We start from the raw sequence: 21,413 nt of genomic DNA, 5'->3' as shown, positions 1-21,413 counted from the left end.
ATTGTTGCATTGTTTTGTTTGATTTTTATGAGATGCACAGTCAGTAAGCTCTACAGGCCTCCTGCTCATTGGCACAAGAGCCAGCTCTACTGTCATTAATTTTAAAATATTCAAATAACTCATTGGAGGCATTTGATTTAAACATCTCACCATTAAGAAGAGAAAAGTTAAAGCACCTGGGCCAAGTTGGAAAATTTCAACTGCAAGCCATTTCTGGCATAGGCTAAAACTATGAGCAAATCAACCTTACAAACATTAATTTGGCATAACATCTTCATATTGTGCATAGTTATACTACAGAATTGACTTCTACAAAATGTATTGATGGCCAACAATTTGGATGGCTTTAAAAGGGGATTGGATAAATTCCTGGAGGAGAAGGCTATTAATGGCTACTAGTCCTGGTGGCTCTATGCTACATCCAGTATTAGAGGCAGTAAGCCTATGTAGTACACCAGTTGTTGGGGAATATGGGTGGGAGGGTGCTGTTGCACTCATGTTCCCTGGGCAGCTAGTTGGCCGCTGTGTGAACATAATGCTGGACTAGACAGGCCTTTGGTCTAATCCATCACAGCTCTTCTTATGTTTTTAAAGAGATAGAAACCAGAAATTAATCTAACCAAAAGCATTTATGATGGACAAGTGAAATAAAGGCATAGTCTTTCTCTCCAGGATACAAAAATTGCCAAGCGTCAATCATGCCAAAATCAACCATAGAGGTCTGAAGTATGGTTTTCACCACAGTTTGACTCTTGGGAACAAGAGTATTGCTATCCAACAATGGATATAAAAACTCAAAGAAGTCCCTGCCCATTTACCAAATAATCATAAGTGATAATTACCAATTTACTAAAACATTCATGGAATATAACTGGAGAGTCATTATTAGGCCCATAGACATTAATCATAACGATAACTTTATCAAGACTTTTCTTAAATGGAATCAAAAAGTGACGATGGAATGTATAACCACATCTTGAACTGGGAAAAAAGTCACTTGTGTATTAAAATACCAACCCCTTTAAAGTGTTTAGAAGTATCCCTTATACAATCCCTTGACATTCCATGAAATCACATTAAACATAAAAAGGAAAAAAATAAATGAAATATGCATACTGTTTGTCTCCCAAAACATACCAATTTTACCAATTTTATAAAATGTACCTCCTCTTAGGTGACGTATCATAGAAATCACAGATTTCATAAATTTCGACATTCTAGAAAATTTAAACTAATACGTATTATGCTAAAACAGCCTTCCTCAACCTGGGATGCTCCAGATGTGTTGGACTACAACTCCCAGAATGCCCCAGCCAGCTGGCTGGGGCATTCTGGGAGATGCAGTCCAACACATCTGGAGCGCCCGAGGTTGAGGAAGGCTGTGCTAAAACCTACAAAACTACTAAAACAAAGAATAAAGCAACTAAGTTGAAAATAAAATGATAAAAAAATCAGGTGTGTCTCCTAATACCTAGATGCTCCATTAAAAGAAAAGCCAAAAGGGAGAATAATGATGATGTAAGAAGACAAAAAGAATAAGTAAACAGCAAAACCTGGCTTCCCATAAGGGAGCGACACAACCCTTTCAACCAATCCCTAGTCACAATTATTAAATGCATATATTCGTTTTGAGATAAAGGGCTATTTTAGAAAGTATTTTAATCTGTTAGCATACATACTACTAAGTATATATCAAAAGTATTTAATAGGTAGAGGGGGAGGGAGAAAGAAAAAGAGGAAACCGAAAACAAAATGTAACATCATCATCATCATTGTTACCCGCCTCTCCCTCTGGATCGAGGCGAGGTACAACACAATTAAAAACAACATAAAGTACATAAAACTAATTCAAACATTTACAACCAGCGCATCATTAAAAGCAGCACACCATTAAAAAAGGTATCTTAAAATTCAGCTGGGTAGGCCTGCCGGAAGAGATCAGTCTTTATGGCTTTCTTAAATTCTGGAAGACCGTTAAATTGATAAATCTCTCCCAGTAAGCCATTCCACAAACTGGGAGCGGCAGAAGAAAGGGTCCTCTGGGTAATAGTTGTCAGCCTTGTTTTTGTTGGCTGGAGTAAATTTGTCCCAGAGGACCTGAGTGTGCGGGGCGGATTGTACAGGAGAAGGCGATCCTGCAGGTAACCTGGACCGAAACCATGTAGGGCTTTAAAGGTGATAACCAACACTTTATACTTCACCTGGAAACTAATTAGCAGCCAGTGAAGAGATTTTAAGACTGGTGTGATGTGGTCACCTCTAGGTGTATGGGTGACCAACCTGGCTGCCATATTGGGTAGCCCTATGTAGAGTGCATTGCAGAAGTTGAGCCTCAAAGTTACCAGCGCGTGCATGACTGTCTTTAGGTCTTCCGACTCCAGGAAGGGGCGCAGCTGGCGTATCAGCTGAAGCTGATAGTAGGCACTCCTGGCCGTTGCATCTATCTGGGCTGTCATTTGGAGCGATGGATCCAGAAGCACCCCCAAGCTGCGAACACAGTCTTTCAGAGGGAGTGTAATCCCATCCAGAACTGGTTGACACACCTCCAAACTTAGGTTATGACCTTTGACAGCAAGCACCTCCGTCTTGTCTGGATTCAGCTTCAGTTTGTTTTTCCTCATCCAGCCCATTACTGCCTCTAAGCATTCATTCAGAGGAGACACACTATCCTTAGCTGACACTGTTGTCGAAGGCATAGAGAAATATATTTGGGTGTCATCAGCATACTGATGGCACCCCGCCCCATGCCTCCAGATGATCTCTCCCAGCGGTTTCATGTAAATATTAAATAGCATAGGAGAAAGGATGGCACCTTGTGGTACGCCGCACAGCAGCTCCTTCTTTGAGGAACAGCTATCCCCAAGCATCACCATCTGGAACCTGCCTGAGAAGTAGGACGGGAACCACTGAAGCACAGTGCCCCCAATTCCCAGTCCCCTCAGGCGATCCAGAAGGATACCATGGTCGATGGTATCGAAAGCCGCTGAGAGGTCCAAAAGTACCAGCAGGGACACCCTCCCACTGTCAATACTCAGGCATATTGAGTATTGAGTATCATCCAATAAGATGACCATAGCGGTCTCAACTCCGTATCCTGCTCTGAAGCCAGTTTGAAATGGGTCTAGAAAATCTGCATCATCCAAGACTTCTTGGAGTCGGAAGGCAACTGCCCTCTCGATCACTTTGCCCCAAAATGGAAGATTTGATACTGGTCTGTAATTATTATGGTCCAGGGGGTCCAGGGAGGGCTTTTTTAGAAGTGGCCGTACATGCTAACTGTCCAGAACGTTATCAACCTAGAAATCATAAACATTCATGAGCAGCCCAGGGCCATCTGCTGAAAGCCAAATTCAACATCTGGAGGAGGCAGCTGACAAGTCCACGGTACAAATGCCTGTGAGAAAAGACTCGGCTTTTGCAAGAGATGGAAATTTCTTGAATTGATCCTGATACTCCCCATAAAACCCAGCATGATCCTGGATATGACAGTATCTAAAGACCACTCCTTCGGGAATTGTCTTCCTCAGTCTGAGACTTCCTTGGTCATAATCATCCTTGTCAGAACCGCAACGGAGTTCTCCTCCCCGTCGGGCTGTATGAAGACCATCTACTTTAGCTGAAGCCCATAAAAACCCAACAGGGTAGGACCACAATGGGTTCATTCAATACCAAGCTGAAAATCTGGTGGGAATGCCAAGAACCCACACTGACAACGTCTCCATAAGCTCTGCCAAACAAACCTGTATTGACTGTTCCCAAAGCAAGAGGTGATGCAAGTTAGCTCTCCGGGAAAAAGTCTCCAGGTGAACAGCACAAGAGAATATCACAAGAGAAATCGCCGAACACTGGAAGGATCCGAAGGGCCCTACACTCACTGGATGGAAAGGGAAAGTGTGGGATATAGCCTGCTCTGAAAAATTAACCTACCACCGCAGAGTCTCGTCGGGCCAACTTAGCTATGACCCATTCAATGAAATATGGTCTCCTTTTCTTAATTACATCAATGGTACAGATGTGGCATCCAACTCTGGTTTAACAAATCTTCCTCTGACCACAGTAAATTGAAGGAAACAAGCTCGGTTCGGCAACTACAGAAATCGTGTTTGTGTATTTATTAGAAATGCTGTCTGACTTGTGAGTTTTTATATATATTTTTAACTTTTTTAAAAACTGCTTTGTTAAATGGAGTTTAATAAATAAAATTATTTAAAAAAAAAAAAAGAGAGAGAGAATATCACACGGTGAAAAGCTGCCATTGTTGTCTTCTGAGCTGTAACTCCCAAGCTACACACCTGCTCCTTCAAAGGGAGTGCAACCCAATCCAGGAAAGGCCACTTACCCAATTCCCAGACTCAGGAAACACCCATCCACAGTGCTTTCAGTTTATCAGGATTCAACTTCAGATGCCCGCCTCTGATCTCAAGACATGTTGTTCTCTGGAAGGGTGGGGGGACGGCAAAATACTCTTCCTGCCCAGCAAAACGAGCAAAGCTGCCGAAAACCTCTCTGTTGCAAGAGCAGAATGGGACAGGCATCTCTGAGGTGAGCTCTAAGGTCCAACATTCACCTTCTCCTCAGAAGGTCTAGCTGCTCAGTGCCCTGTTGGAAATGTAGCGTTCCCTTCTTGCCCCTAGGTGGCAGCACTTGGTAAGCAGCGAAGGAGCTAAGCACATTTATTGGCTTGTAAGAATTCTGCCCGGAATGTTTTCACTCAACCATTTCTTGGAGCTAAGCAGGCATTGCCGACTTTTGCTTTTAGAAATGCCACTATACTGGAAGATTATTATTTTTTACCCTGAAAAGTATAACATTTCCAACACACATGCACACAAAGAGAAAACACCTGAAGAAACAACACTTCCACCCCTGAGCAAGTGCAAAGTGTTTTCCTCCTTAAGGCAGCTGTAGGCATTGGGGGTTTTCCTAGGGAAAGGGTGACTGTCTTTCACCGTGGGCATTTAAGTGGTCCTTTCTGCTCAGCATCATTTCAACGCATCGACAGAAATTCAGGGGGAAGTGTGTGTCTGATTGCAAGGCCTGGGCCCTGAGAGCACTCCTGGACCTTCAAGAGTCGCACAGAAGGGAGAATTCTAAAGGGCTGCTTCTCCCCCCACACCCCACAGTGCTGTCCTGGCAAGATCAGGGCCCCCTGGTGCAGTTCTTACATGACCCCTCTCAAGATCCAGGATGCAGCCATGCTTGTCATGCATCTTATTATTTATTAGGCATCAGAATCAGGGTTTGACCAGTACAGATCTTTTAAAGTTGTATCCAACCCCAGAATCTGGGTTGAAGGATTCACAAAGCCTATTCTCCCAAGTGCACCATCTTGCCAAATACCTGCCATCGTAAAATTTAGAGCTGTGCACGGACCCCCCACCCCGATCTGCTTCGGATCCCGATCTGCAACTTCTGGATCAGCTCCGCTCCACTCCGCTCCGCCAGTGGTCCGCTTTGCTTCACTGCAGAGCTCTGGATCCGAATCGGAGCTCCGCAGCGGTGGCAGCAGCGGCGGCAGGTAAGGCCCCCTCCCTCCTCCCCCCTTTACCTGCGTCCATCCGTGGTCCGGCAGCTGCTTCAACTGAGCCCGAGGACTCAAACAGGAAGACCAGGCCACAGCTGCGGCCTGGTCTTCCGGTTTGAGTCCTCAGGCTCAGTTGAAGCCGCAGACGGACCGCGGACGGACACAGGTAAGACCCTTCCCCCCCACCCCCTTACCTGGCTCTGCCGCCGTCGCTGCACGGGCGGTGGTGGCAGGGCCAGGTAAACCCTCCCTCGCGCACACCATGTACTGGTCCATCGTGGCCGGGGCCTACAGTTCTGGGTTGAGCTGCAGGCTCTAGTGAAGCCAGCAAAGGGCCATGATGGACCAGGTAAGACCACCTCCCCCTCCCCCTTAACTGGCTCTGCTGCCATCACCGCACGGGCAGCACCAGGTAAGGCCCCCTTACCTTTTTTTCGGAGCTCTGGATCGAGGTGAAGGATCCGCCTTCATCTCGATCCTCTCCATAACGCTCCACTGCCCCCCCTCTTCGCCTCCGCCTTAAGGGGAGGCAAAGCACCCCAATCCGCTTCTGCTTCTCCGTTCCGAAGAGAAGTGGAGCACAGCCCTAGTAAAATTATCTTCTGCATCTTGGCCACGCTGCTTATGGTCTTTAAAACAGCCTGAAACACCGAAATAAAGCGAGTGATTTTATTGTTGATGATGTTAATCTTCACAGGAGGGCAGGTTTCACCTGATAAATTTCTATGAGCAGACTGATGCTAAAGGTGGAACATCTCCAAAGAAGTTGGCAATTCAAGGACTTCAGAACATTGGAATTGTTTTAAGAGGCAGAGAGTAAGAAAGTGTAAAATAGGAAGAAATTCAATGGAGAAATGTTCAAGGAGGGAAATGTATTCCCCTTTAAACCTGTCAGGGTTTTCAGTGTGGGATTTCTGTGCCAAGAACAGTTCCTAGGTGTCGGCTGGGAAAGGTGGTGCTGGCTGAATTTGGATGACCTGTGATTTGGGTTGCCAACTTTTGAATCAGCTTTTGTAGCTGTGTCTTTAACAACAGTGCGACCTGCAAGGATAATCGGTCAATCCCGATGGTAAGAAAAGTTGCTGATACTGATGCCCTCTTATCAAACCTCAGGTAAAGTGAAAGGAGAAGACTGTGCTTATTTATTCTTCCTAGAAGGCAACTTAAATATTTTGATTAAGAGAACTAATGTCTCACTTTTCCGTTATCAAATACATGTATATCTTTCCTTTTCCTCCAAGGGCCCCAGGGTGGCATTCTTCCTCCTCTTCCTCCTCTCCATTTTATGCTCACAACAACCCTGTGAGGTAGGTTACGCTGAGAGCCAGTGACTGGCCCAAAGCCACCCAGCCAGGACCCGGGTCTCCCCACTCCTGTTCCAAACACTCTAACCACTACACCTTACTGGCTCTTATAGCTGTAATTGTAAAACAATTATAAGCAAAAGGAGGTGGTGCAGCAGATAACAACAAGCGGCAGAGTTGGCGTGAAAACCAAGGCTAATTGGAAAAGGGAAACGGGCTTTGTGACTGAAAAGCGAAGGGGTCAGACATCAAAGCAGCTTCCCTGTTTGCGAGGATTCTGAGCAAATACAGGCCGTAACGCAACCCCCGAGGGGCGGATCCCGTCTTGTTTGCCAACACACGCCTCTGCAGCTCCCACCTCCCTGCAAGTAGCACGGCAACTGGAAGACCTTTGGGACACCTCAGGTGACGGCCGGGGCCGCAGCCCGGTAGCCATGTCACAGCCCAAGGCCCGGACTCTGGACTTGGCTCTGCCACCACTCGGCTCGAGGCTTCACGCCACCTCGAGTGGAAGTTTTAATTGCAGCTCTCTGATGAAGATAAGTGCAAGTCAGAGATAAGGGGTCCATGGGCAAACTCTGACCTCCGGAGGTCACTGCTGCTGACGCGCATTCCAATCCATCTGGACATCCCCTCTCTGCCAGCAAGAGGCCCGTTCTAGGGGAGGGCCAATGCCATCTGCTTTGGGCACAAGGTGGGGTGGGGGGAATGTGTTCCCACGTCTTCTGTGTGTTCCTTGATATGCCAGGGTTCTTACTGTGCTGGCGTGCATCGTCAGTTGTTTGATTTGCATCCAGCACTGCCACTAGTTCTTCACTTCGTATATATTAAAACCTGCTATTTGCTTGGTATAAGGCATGAGATGGACATTGTAGGGTAGCTGCTGCTGCTGCTGCTGTTGGAGTCCAAGAGGGCTCTCACCATGCCAGTGTGGTGTAGTGGCTAAAGTGTCAGACTGGGAGTCAGGAGATCCGGGTTCTAGTCCCCACACGGCCATGGAAACCCACTGGGTGACTTTGGTCCAGTCACAGACTCTCAGCCCAGCCTACCTCACAGGGTTGTTGTTGTGAGGATAAAATGGAGAGGAGGAGGATTATGTATGCCGCCTTGGGTTCCTATGAGGAGAGACTGAAACAGCTGGGCATGTTTAACCTGGAGAAGAGAAGACTGAAGGGAAACATGATAGCACTCTTCAAATACTTAAAAGGTTGTCCCACAGAGGAGGGCCAGGATCTCTTCTCGATCCTTCCAGAGTGCAGGACACGGAATAACGGGCTCAAGTTAAAGGAAGCCAGATTCCAGCTGGACATCAGGAAAAACTTCCTGACTGTTAGAGCAGTACGGCAATGGAATCAGTTACCTAGGAAGGTTGTGGGCTCTCCCACACTAGAGGCCTTCAAGAGGCAGCTGGACAACCATCTGTCAGGGATGTTTTAGGGTGGATTCCTGCATTGAGCAGGGGGGTTATTTATTTATTTATTTAGAATATTTTTATCCCGCACCTCAGCCAAAAGGCTCTCGGAGCGGCTTACAATGTATCAATAAAGAAGGGGGTTGGACTCGATGGCCTTGTAGGACCCTTCCAACTCTACTATTCTATGATTCTATGATTCCTTGGAGGAAAAAAGGCAGGATATAATTGCAATAATAAATAAATAAATAAGTTGTGTTGGAGCAAGACCAGGCAGGCCGATGAAGGGTTGTATGTATCCTGCAGTCCTCCTCAACACTTACTTGGGAGTAAGTCCAATTAAACCCAGTGGGATTTCCATTTGAGTCAATATGCACATGGGACAACATTCCAACTTCTGCATGAAAAAAAACAGAACCCTGCAATTAGATTGGCATATAATATCCCCCACCCTGGATTTTAAGAAATATTTGATTTCACTTTATTGGACTTGCTGGTAAGACTATTGAAAAAAAATGCTAACCTCCCTGTCAAATTAATATAGAATGTCTTATTACAAAATCCAAATACTAAATATCCAGTAAAAAATCAGAATTAAAGAGAAGACAACGCAAAGACACAAGAAGGTACACAATAAATAGTATCCAAAGGGGGGAAAATATTGATTTAAAGCCTTATCACTTGGGCCACAAAGTTATTTGAGTAATGAGCAGGTGTGGGACTGTATTATTCCAGGTCAAAAGTGTACTTAAGGATTTCACTTATCACTTAATGAGCAAAAATAAATAAATATGTGAAGTATCTAAAACTTGATGTCTAGAAAAAGTTATGTGCTCAAGTTTATTTAGCAAATTTTGAGTAAAGAGTTATCGCCTCAAAGGTATAATTCAAACTTGATCTTATCTATCCTGAAAGGTATATGTGTGTTTATGTATGTTCTATTTAAAAAAAAAATGTTTAATGATAATGAAATAATTAAGCCTCCAACCTAATTTATGGGACAGTCGATATTATTCATTATGAGGTAATTCCTACACAAATAAATATAAATATGTGCTGATTTTAGAATGTGGGAGCTTCTCATTATGCCCGTGTATCTGTCAGCTTAATAGCATATTCCGAATTGATTTGGGAACTGGGTACTTAGAATGAAATCTTTCTTTCTTTTTGAAGTATTAGGACTAAAAGTCTCTAAGAACAAGGATAGGAAGTTCTATTTCTGTTTAAGCTATTGAGAGCTAAGAATCTTTAGCAATTCTCTATTTAACAAGAAACGTTTTTACGTTTTTATAAGCAAGTTATATTTTGATGAGATGGTATATGCTTATTTCTCACTAATTGTTACTACAAAACCTGGAGTGCAACCCATGAAACAATCTTAAGTTTACATTTTGTTTAGAAGTACTTTTCTCTGCTTGTGCTGAGTAAACAGGCAGCTAAATGCTTTCAAAGTACTGAACTAGACAGAAAGCTCAAACACAGGGCTCCTCTAAACAAGCGCCTTATTGAACACTTATTGCACACTTTATTGCACACTTGTGATTGGCCACTCATGGAAGTTTACGGATCCATTTCACAACATCGTCAATGACCAGGAAGTCTCCTGCGCTATTCCCTGGGAATCCCGCTTATTAAAAGAACCACTTTTAATGTGGCAATATCCAGAAAAAAGCAGGATCTTCCGTCACTAGGTGATGCTATCTCAGTTGAAGTGAACGGATGGGAAATATTCAATTCAAACCACATGGTTCTCTGCCTGCGTAATACAGCCCATAACAATCGCACAAAGAAGGAAGCAAAAGCCCCTGATAAGCAACATGATTTCCCTTAATGAAGAGGCGCTCAAAGTCAATCCATTACAATGCAAATGAAGCAAATTCACTTCACTGCTGCTATTTTGCATCATTTATTCCTTACTTGTAATATTTAGCATAATTTATTCCGGTTTGCCAGTCATGGGAGAGACGGTCTCCGATCCCTACCACCCACTGGAAATCTTAATATATGGCCAGCACTCTGCCTCCTGAGACATCCTTCAGGAGGCATTTAGTTTCAGGCATATCTCTGCAGCCCAATGTCCTAAAACGAATGGCAGAGAATGGCCATTGCGGAACATTGATGAATGAACATTTGGCTAACACCCGTTAGCCAAAATACGAAAGGATAAAATATGGATAAAAATACAATGTAGAAGTTTAAAAGTAGGTTCTGTGCCCATTGGCACATTTTCTGCACTGCTCTGGAGCTGGCCATCCCCAGATCCCTGTCTGTAGTTTGCTGGCTTTTCCCTGGACGTGGCACTGAGCCAGACATTGCTACAAAATTGAAAAACTGTATTTTGGTACAGTATTGATGGCAATGAATAAAGCAAGCAAGTGTGCACACACATACACACCCCATTCCATCAAATTATTGACAAGGCTGATAAAATTTACTTATTTATTTATTTATTACATTTTTATACCACCCAGTAGCCGAAGCTCTCTGGGCAGTCCACAGAAATTAAAACCATAATAAAACAACCAACAGTCTAAAAACACAAATACAAAATACAGTATAAAAAGTATAAATATCAGCTTTCTAGTACTTGACACTTGGCTGCCCTTGAGCACCACCCAGCCAAAGCCCAGGAAGTCTCTTGTAAGGCTGCGGCTGGCACAGCCCTGGAAGCCCCTCCATGCATTCATACAATTTGTGAAGAGTGTTGTGTACAACCCCTTTAGCACAGAGGCTTTGTGGGGGAATGGAGCAGGGGGAGCTGTGCTTACCTCCATCTTCTGCTTCAATGGCAGATTGAAAGGCACAGAGGGGATTTCTGGGTAGCAATCCTGCACCCTTACCTGCCTGCCACTAGGCATCCGAGAGTCACCTGAGGCTCGCACGGATATTTCCAGCCAACACAAATCACTCCTAGACTGATATCCTTATCAGTGCCTTGTCTCCCGAAGCTCCACATCACCAGGCTGTTGAGCACAGAGCAACTTTCCCTGCAGTGGGACAGAGAAAGAAGGAAATCTCTGCAGGTGCAATAAAAACAAACAAAGAAGTAAATAAATAAACCCAGCAATTTGTCCGCATAGTATTTGCCCTGGTTACCTGTTCCTTATTCAACATGGAGGAGCAGGAACAGTCTAAATAAGGACCTGAATTTTGCACCCTTTCCCCAAACAAAACTCAGTTCATATACCCCAACCACTGGGAGACTGTGGCCATAGCTAGACCTAAGGTTTATCCCTGGATCGTCCAGGGGTCAAACCTGTTCATCTAGGTGACACACAGGAGATCCAGTGCTCAGGCAGGGGCGAACCCTGGATGATCCCAGGATAAACCTTAGGTCTAGCTGTGGCCTGTGTTCTATGGCAGGAGTGGCAGAACATAGATCAGGATTTATTGATAAATCTCTGGGTGATCAGTTCCTGACTCCCTATTAGTGATGTGCACCATGGGAATTCTGTTCCATTTAAGCCTGATGAGATTTCAGTGTTTCCGTTCTGACAAACAGCGGGAGACTGTAGAGAATTTCCCCCCGATTTTGTTCTTCTTTGCACACATTAAACAGATGCATTTGGGAGGGTCCAGTGTTTTTTTTGCAAATGGGATCTCATTTCTTTTCTTTTGGGGCAGCCTTTAAATTTGTGCAAATAAGGTTCTGTAAGTAACTACTCTCCCCGTTATTCTTCCCTCCATTTCATCCTTTCGAATGGTGAATATTACAGATCCCAACAGCTAGCATGCTCTCTGACTCAGACCTTTAAATCCCTTAGTGATTTGTTGGAGGGGTGGAGGAGAGTTTCCTACAGGGAAGCACCAAGGCACAGGATGAAATTGACAAGTTCTTTGACCAGAATATGGCTCTGCTAAACAAAGTAGTGGGTAGTAGGGGTGTGCACAGACCCCCCGCTCCGCTTCACTTGCAGATCCGCCATTTTCCGGATCGGGCCGCTCCGCCCCGCCCCCGCTCCGCCCACTTCCGCTCCGCTCCGCCCGGAGCTCCGGATCCGGATCCGGAGCTCCGTTCCCCCCCCCATAGGCTTGCACTGAAAGCTAAAAAATTATACAACTTTTTTTCTGTTCAAGTTAGAAACCTCATGTTTGGCACCATGACACCTCATGGGGATATACACACGCATGCCAAGTTTCAAAGCAATCCCATCATCCCCTGATTTTTGGCGAATTTTTGAAAATCGGGCACCCCACACACAACATCCCTGCGAGGTGGGCAGGGGAGGAGGGAGGGAAGGCAGGCAGGCATGCAGCTGGCATTTCTGGGGGCATAAGGAAGTGAGCCAAGGATAAGCCAGTAATGCATATAAAATGGAATAAATCAATCAATAAACAAAGGAGGGGTGGAATTAAAAGCAGCAGTGTTGCTCAATAAACAACAAGAAGAACTTTTTTTAAAAGGCTATATCTGTCTTTTACCAGCAATAGGGGGACGTGCCCGGGGGAGGGGGAAGTAGCTGCCAGTTCAAGACACTGACAGCCACCAACAGCTCCGAGAAGAAGTAAAACGCTCACTTCGACTCAGAACAGGCATTGCTCCACCACTGAAAAGTGACCATTCACTTCAACTCATGATAGGCATTGCTCCACCGTTTTACTCTCTTTGGAAGGCTCTAATGGCCTTCCAGTGCAGGAGAGAGTGGGGGCACGTCCACGATGAGATGCCCTAGGGGAGCTCATCCCCTTGCACCACATCGATTCAGTTGTTCCCCAAGGTTAGGGTGGGGAGCAGTGCTGTGTTTCTATCTCTTATTCTTGGCTTAGTATATGATTTCAGGTTGTGTTTGTGCATTTGGTGGGGCTACTGTGTTAAAAAACACGGGGAAAAGCCCGTTCAGATGAAGAAAGAGAAGTTTCCCAGAATCCCAAGTTACCTGTTTTGCCTATGCCCTCCTCCAACTTTGGGATCATCATGACCGGGAGCTGACTCTGCCCCTCAGCCCTTTGAAAAAGGTATTTTTCCCGCCGATTTTTTAAAAACGTCTAGCCCGCGACCCGTACGATGCAGAAAGTTGAGAGTGGTCTCAAAATGACCCCCATCCACGACTCTCTGTGCACAAGAATTTTCAGAACGATAGCTTAAACCCCCCCCCCAGTTATCCCCGATTCTTTCCCTCAATGCAATCCTATGGGCGAAAAGCCGAAAACGCAGTTTGAGCCGCGCGGTTGACCCGATTTTCACAAAAATATAGCCCGCGACCCGTACGATGCAGAAAGTTGAGAGTGGTCTCAAAATGACCCCCATCCACGACTCTCTGTGCACAAGAATTTCCAGAACGATAGCTTAAACCCCCCCCAGTTATCCCCGATTCTTTCCCTCAATGCAATCCTATGGGCGAAAAGCCGAAAACGCAGTTTGAGCCGCGCGGTTGACCCGATTTTCACAAAAATATAGCCCGCGACCCAGACAACACAGAAAGTTGAGAGTGGTCTCAAAATGACCCCCATCCACGACTCTCTGTGCACAAGAATTTCCAGAATGATAGCTTCAAAAACAACGTAGTTATGCGCGATTATTTGCCGCAATGCAATCCTATGGCGAAATGTTTTCAAGATGGCGACCGGAGCACTCCGCCTGAACTCGGAGCTCCGAAAAATGGGCGCTTCTCTTCGCCTTGCTTCTAGGGGGTCCGCGGTCCGCTCCTACTCCGCCTCTGGGTAAGGCGGAGCAGGCCAATCCGCTACTGCTTCTACGCTCCTAATCGGAGCGGAGCACATCCCTAGTGGGTAGGGACGATGAAACTGACAAGGACCTCTCTCCTACTCCTTCTAACATACCACCCACCCAATATAGTGACAACACCAGGCCTCAGGCTTACACAGATACATGATAGCTTCTGAGGCCACACAAGAGTATTTTCCGAACAATAGCAGTTATATACATGGCATTTTTTCACATCTCACCACCACCGTTAACAAACAAGCAGAACACAGTTGCCACTCTATGATACTGTGTGTGGCAATCCAACAGTCTACAAGTGTCATGAGATGGAGGGAAAACCAGTGTTCCCTACCTTTGGTTCTCCACCCCCACTCCTGTCCCAGAATACTTCCTTCCCGGAGAAGAAAGAGGAAGTAAACAAAGACCATGTGGCCCATTCAGGGGGCATTTTTATTGCGGAGCTTTTTCTGCACAGTGCAGGAAATGGCAGCACATTCCGTTTCTTCTTCTTTTTTAAAAGTTGGATTAAAAAGGGTCCATTTTGTTACGGAAAACAGGCAAGAAGGAGCGGGAGGCACACGGAAGGCAGGCGTCATCTAAGGGACAATCGAACATCTGTAAGTGGGCAGTAGCAAGCGTGTGATGATGCTCGTAGGATAAAAAGGCTCTTTCCTGTATCATGCACCTGCTATTACCTTCTTTTTAAGCTGTTATGTGTTCTACCTTAAATGAAAACAATGCTATTATCGTGCTTGTGAGCAGTGGTTGTTTTGAATACCTTCCATGGGCTTCCTTGGAATATTTGGACTCATACTGTATATTGTGGGGAGTGACATCTGATTTCGTTTAATTTTTGGAACTTTTAAGTCAGCCCCGAGAGAAAATAGCCCATGGTACTAATCAGCTTGGCAAACTGGCCATTGAGGAAGACCCAGGGTCGAAACGCGTCTGGCCAAATGGAGCAGTTTCTGTCTAGCATTCTGATTGTCTTGTTATATTATTCTACTTGTGAAATGCTCTGTGTATGTTATTTTTAACATTATATTTTAGTATATAAAATTGCATATTTTTTTACCAGTTCCCTTAACTTCCTTGTTTTCATTTATATTGTGTTAGGCTAGGGTTATCACCTTTTTGTTGCATATGCTCTAGCTTGACATCAAACTTTTTCAGGATCCCTGACCAACCACCTCTGCATTTTTGCTTGTTTTATTGTTGTTTTTATTGCTATTTTATTGTGCTTATGTTTTCATCATTTTTAATATTTTGTTTTTATGTGTTTTATTGCTCTGAGCTGCCTTTGGAGGGCTTCTGCCCTGAAAGGAGCCCCCAAAAATATTTAAATAAATAAATAACTTTATGCTTGTGATACTCATGGTTTGTAACCATTTCCATGCATTTCAATGCTATGATGGTTAAGTACCATCAATTATTGTCCCCACAGGTAGGACTTTGAGTTGCCCAGTACCTGTGCAATTGCTCCCAGTCTGAAAAACACATTCAACAGAGTTGTATGTAACTGCTTCAGGATACCTGGTTGTGTGATTAGGGAAGTTCAGTACAATTTTTCCTCCAACCTTGTTTCTATCCATTGGACAAACTTCTCGACCTGTTTTATGCACCGGATCCTTTCTTTTCTGACCATAGTTCTCCTTTAATTTCTTTTCCTTCAGTTTAACAACAACCTGAACTATTGATTTGGAACACTAAGAACATTATCTTCTAAACTTTTTCTTATACTACTCAGGATACTCAACTGAAGATGTTTAAACATACCCTTTATAAGCAACATTTAAGATCCACATTGTTATTTTAGCATACTTTCTACACTATGCATGAACCGCCCAGAGAGCTCCGGCTATTTATTACATAGAAATGTAATAAATAAATAAATAAATAAATATGGCATGCCATATCTGGCCAGCAATGTTGCTTCTTGTCTGGCCAGCTCCCAAATGCCTGCAAATACTCTCCGTACCCATCTGGAACAGCCAACTCGTTTTAATGGTTCCCATTCCAATTCTCCCCATTCCACGTCTGCTACAGTAAACCAACTTTCCAGGTCAGTTTCTCTCTGCTTTCATTGAAGTTTCCAAAAGTCTAGCAGCATCCATGAGTCTAGTGATACTCCTGCCCACTAGAGTCCTTCAGTACCCTTTAATCATTTCCTCATTCAGGAACTCAAACTCTGCAATCACTTATACGGTTGTGTGAGGTTTATTACTTGAGATCTTCCAGAGTGATTTTGCTCATATGTGTTTAAACTAAAGCTTGACCAGTGTAGATGGCAGGAAAAGTTGAAACTTAGAAAAAGGTTCAAAGCTCGAGCTTTAATAGCAACTAATTTCAGGACAGCCTTACTCAGCCAATCAGTGTGGCATGGAGGCAAGCCCTGTTTCTTACCTGTGGATTTCTAGTTTGACTATGAGTGTTTACATTAATATTGATGTCAGGTTCTGAACTGATTCTCTATCACAGCCTTCCTCAACCTGGGGCACTCCAGATGTGTTGGACTACAACTCCCAGAATGCCCCAGCCAGCCATTCTGGGAGATGCAGTCCAACATATCTGGAGCGCCCCAGGTTGAGGAAGGCTGCTCTATCACGTCAACCTCATACAAATTTCCCCACCCTCTCCATTCTATCAATAACCTAGCTACCGGCATATCAAATAGAAGGGTTCCCAAATCTGTTCTCTCAGATAGCTTTCCAGATACTGTATCTTGTTGGGTTACCAAGTCAGCGCTAATTAGTGATACAGATGCCTCTGGAGCCAGCATTCCTTGCCAAGTAGCACTGCCTTCCCATCACAGATCCCAGACACACATCCTGACATCTCCCAGACAGGGGCAGGATCTACACTACTGCTTTAAAGCGCTTTATAACAGTTATAAAGCGCTTTAACTGCTTTAAAGTGCTATAAAACTGTTATAAAGTGCTTTAAAGCAGTAGTGTAGATCCAGCCAGGGCCAGCCCTAAATAGCGCCCTGGACAAGGAGCACCTTTGGTGCCCCTCCCCTGGTGGTCAGATTTGCAGGGCCACCCAGAGGGTTTATGGGACCTGGTGCAGGTATGTTGTTGGGGGCCCTGCAGTTGTCCCCTACAAGGGCCCCTATGTGTGTGTACAAAGCTGGGGGCCACGTGGGAGAATTCTTGCATGCACGGACTGTACTCGAAGTGCTACGTGCTCTGTAACGTTGCCTCAAAGCAGAGATGTATTCCACTGATTTTGACCTAGTGCAAATGACTAGGCTACAAAAGAAGAGTACAGACAAGTGGAGCAGAAGTGCCGAAATGGCGTCAGGAATGCTAAAGCTGTGAATGAGCTGAGATTAGCGAGGGATGCTAAAAGCAATAAAAAGGCTTTCTTCAGATACGTGAGTAGTAAAAGACAGAGGAAAGAAATGGTGGTTCAACTGCTTAATGAGGATGGCAAATTGATAACAGACGACAAAGAAAAGGCTGAAGTGCTCAATTCCTACTTTGCCTCGGTCTTCTCCCAAAAGCGGGTCTATGACCCCCCTTGGAAAAAGTGAAGCAGAAGTTGAGGGGGCAGGATTGCAGTTTGAGATTGATAAACAAATGGTCAAAGAACACCTAATTTCCTTGAATGAGTTTAAATCTCCAGGGCCCGATGAATTGCATCCTAGAGTAATGAAGGAGCTAGCAGAAGAACTCTCAGAACCTTTGTCTATTATCTTTGCAAAATCATGGAAGACGGGTGAGGTGCCGGGCGACTGGAGGAGGGCTAACGTTGTCCCTATCTTCAAAAAAGGCAAAAAGGAGGAACCTGGGAACTACAGACCAGTCAGTCTGACATCCATCCCTGGGAAAATTCTGGAGCAGATTATAAAGAAGTCAATCTGTAAACACCTTGAAATCAATGCAGTGATTACTAGAAGCCAACATGGATTTGTCAGGAACAAATCCTGTCAAACTAATTCGATCTCATTTTTTGATAGGATAACCTCCCTTGTGGACTGTGGGAATGCTGTGGACGTCATATATCTTGACTTCAGCAAAGCTTTTGACAAAGTACCACATGACATTCTGATTAACAAACTAGCTAAAAGTGGGCTAGATGGAACAACTATTAGGTGGATTCACAGTTGGCTACAGAATCGGACTCAAAGAGTACTTATCAATGGAACCTTCTCAAACTGGGGAGAGGCAACGAGTGGGGTGCCGCAGGACTCAGTCTTGGGCCCAGTGCTCTTCAACATTTTTATTAATGCTTTGGACGAGGAGGTGCAGGGAACGCTTATCAAATTTGCAGATGACACAAAATTGGGTGGGATAGCTAATACCCTGGAAGACAAAAAAAAACTTCAAAGTGATCTTGATAGGCTAGAGTGCTGGGCTGAAAACAACAGAATGAAATTTAATAGGGATAAATGCCAAGTTCTACATTTAGGGAATAGAAACCAAATGCACAGTTACAAGATGGGGGACACTTGGCTCAGCAATACTACAAACGAGAAAGATCTTGGAATTGTTGTAGATCGCAAACTGAATATGAGCCAACAGTGTGATATGGCTGCAAGAAAGGCAAATGCTATTTTGGGCTGCATTAATAGAAGTATAGCTTCCAAATCACGTGAGGTACTGGTTCCTCTCTATTCGGCCCTGGTTAGGCCTCATCTAGAGTATTGTGTCCAGTTCTGGGCTCCACAATTCAAGAAGGACGCAGACAAGCTGGAGCATGTTCAGAAGAGGGCAACCAGGATGATCAGGGGTCTAGAAACAAAGCCCTATGAAGAGAGACTGAAAGAACTGGGCCTGTTTAGCCTGGAGAAGAGAAGATTGAGGGGAGACATGAGAGCACTCTTCAAATACTTAAAAGGTTGTCCCACAGAGGAGGGCCAGGATCTCTTCTCAATCCTCCCAGAGTACAGGACACGGAATAACGGGCTCAAGTTAAAGGAAGCCAGATTCCGGCTGGACATCAGGAAAAACTTCCTAACTGTTAGAGCAGTGCGACGGTGGAATCAGTTACCTAGGGAGGTTGTGGGCTCTCCCACACTAGAGGCCTTCAAGAGGCAGCTGGACAACCACCTGTCAGGGATGCTTTAGGGTGGATTCCTGCATTGAGCAGGGGGTTGGACTCGATGGCCTTGTAGGCCCCTTCCAGCTCTGCTATTCTATGATTCTATGACATCAACGTGGAAATTGAGAAATACACATACTTTAAGGCTAATTGAAGGAAGGTCAGTTTTGCTGTTAGTTCAACAACCTTGAAAATAAGGTTATAGGCACTTGCTTTTTGCAGCCCAGCTCACTGCAGAAGGTACATTGAAATAACACAGTTGCTGAGCTCAGCTTGGGGGGCCCTTCAGCTCAGCTTGGTTCCCCTTATTTTGGAGCCCTGGGCAACCGCCCCGACTCCCCCACCCCTAAGGCTGTCCCTGTGAGTCCCAGAACACAGACAATGCTTCCTGACGAAATACCCTGAAAGAGTTAGGTGCACAGCATCCTTTTGGCTCAAATGCCAAAAGTCGATTCCCTCTACTGCGTCTCTCCCCTGCAACAGGGCTGCAAGGGAAGATTTCTCTGTTGCCAAAACAGTCAGCAGCACCATGGCAGAGGTGGGGCAGGACCCCGCCCTCTCTTTACCTGTAGTGCCAGCTCAATCTGTGGGGGGGGGAGGCGTGTCCTCTCCCTGGCATCACCATCGGATGATCTGACTTGAGGATGAATCACAGGTGGCCTGCTCTGAGAAGGAAGGAAAGGGGAGGGAAACTGCCTTTGGAAACCGGATCTTGAGCAAAGCAGGCACCAGACGGAGGAGGCAGCTGCCCGGGGAGGGGGGGGGCTGTTTGGGCCCCCCGGGGGACTTTAAGGCCCAGGCTACAAACCTCTGTGTCTCTTAGCAGACCACAAAAGTGGCTATTAAAACAACACACCAGGAGTTGCTGCTGGTTTTTGTCTTCTTTTAAACCGGGGGGGGGGGGGGGCTGGTTGCTACTGAATTGTAAGAGAAAAAGGCTGCCCCCACCTTTAAGAATCCTGCAAAGTGACCCTCTGTGAGGTTTCATAAAGCTATCCAATTAGCGCATCCGTGGAATCCCAGGCTGCTTTAAGATATATATTTTTAAATAACCACCCTAGTTAGCATCAGTAACTACTTGCTTCAAGCTCTCTTTGTGCTTCTGGGCTTCTTTCAGCATCGAACCGGCTGCTCAGGGAAGAAGGATGGGCCTTTGGCCTCACCCAGCAAGACAGTTTTGATCAGCCAAGATAGGAACAAATCCTTCATGTCCAGGGGCACTCTACCCTGAGAGCCAGGTGCTGGGGTGGGGAGGGGGGCAGTGGATGGCTGTGTGTCCATAGACCATTCAGAGACATCTAATGGTTGGAAGCAGAATGAACCCTGGCTCTGACCCAGCGTTTACCCATCCAGTGGAGGCTGGTGGCTCCGATTTCAATGGGGCTGTGAACCCATCCTGGGTTTCAGTCAGAACCAGATCGCTGCTCATGACCAGTCTACCACATGCCGGGCGGGGGAGTTGAGGGGGAGGGGGATAAAGGAGGCCAGACTGGATGGAGCCCAGAGGGCCTGATCCACCAGAACAAGCCATGGTTTACGGAAGCCCAGGGCCGGTGCTATCATAAAGGCCACTCATAAAGGCCGCCGGCTGCCTAGAGCACCAAGGCAAGGGGGGCACCAAACGCCCCACCCGGCCACTGCTCTCCCACAATGGCTCTGAGAGGGCGGCTTCTGTGTGCGCCATTCTGAAGCCACCTGCCTGCCCCAGCGTCCTGGCGTCATTTCGGCTGGGCACCCACCCAGCCAAAGCGAAGCCATGCCTGCCCCCCCCCCCCACTCCAGCATCCTGGCTTCGCTTCGGCCAGAGCGCTGGGGTAGGGGGGCAGGGTGGTGGCTTCGGAATGCTGTAGTAGGGGGGCCGGGTGCGCCGTTCCAAAGCCGTCCCCCACCCACCCCCACCCCAGCATCCTGGCTTCGGCTGGGCGGGCGAGATGGCACCCCGTGCCCAGGTACGCTGGGGTGGGGGTGGGAGTGGGTGAAAGCAGCTCACCTGCCTAGGGTGCAAAATAGTCTGGCACCGGCCCTGCGGAAGCCGCCCCCGTGGAGGGCCTCAGGGCGCCCCGCGTCAGCCCCGGGACTCTTTACGCGCTGCCGAGTCCGACGGCAACCCCGGCCAGCGCTTTCCCACGCCCGCCGCGTGCCGCCAACCACGTCAGAGGGCGGGTGTGGCGCTGCCGGCGGGCGGCGATTGGAGCGGGGGCGCCGCCAACCGTCCAATGCCGGGCTCCGAGGCTAATCCCTCCCCCTGGTTTAAAGCGCCGCGGCGAGCCGGGACGCGCCATTCATTCACCGGCCGGCTTGCCGCGAGTGCGCAGATGGAGGCCGCGCGGTCCTTGCTCGCCCTGCCGCCGCCGCTACTGCTGTTGCTGCTGCTCTGCGCCCCGGCGCTGCCCCTGGCCTCGGGCTCGTGGAGCCGGGCCACCACCTTCTGCCACACCTCGGCCCCAGGCGACGGCGGCGGCG

The 21,413-nt window shown here is 46.5% G+C and overlaps 2 protein-coding genes across 2 annotated transcripts in view; both read left to right on the top strand.

The window, feature by feature from the left end:
• LOC134410778 (phospholipase A2 isozymes PA3A/PA3B/PA5-like) overlaps positions 1–21,186 on the top strand; it is a 30,324-nt gene extending 9,138 nt beyond the window's left edge. The window contains exon 5 of the mRNA XM_063144300.1: positions 21,005–21,186. Coding sequence (XP_063000370.1) covers positions 21,005–21,186 — 182 coding nt within the window. The remainder of the gene's footprint in view (positions 1–21,004) is intronic.
• The window catches only part of DERL3 (derlin 3), a 257,501-nt gene that overhangs the window by 219,174 nt on the left and 16,914 nt on the right, over positions 1–21,413 (top strand). The window lies entirely within an intron of this gene.

The sequence above is a fragment of the Elgaria multicarinata genome, chromosome 18 (assembly GCF_023053635.1).
Source record: "Elgaria multicarinata webbii isolate HBS135686 ecotype San Diego chromosome 18, rElgMul1.1.pri, whole genome shotgun sequence".
In the NCBI taxonomy this organism is placed as follows: Eukaryota; Metazoa; Chordata; class Lepidosauria; order Squamata; family Anguidae; genus Elgaria; species Elgaria multicarinata.
Note: the sequence above shows the minus strand (reverse complement) of the source record. Positions and strands in the feature narration are given on the sequence as shown.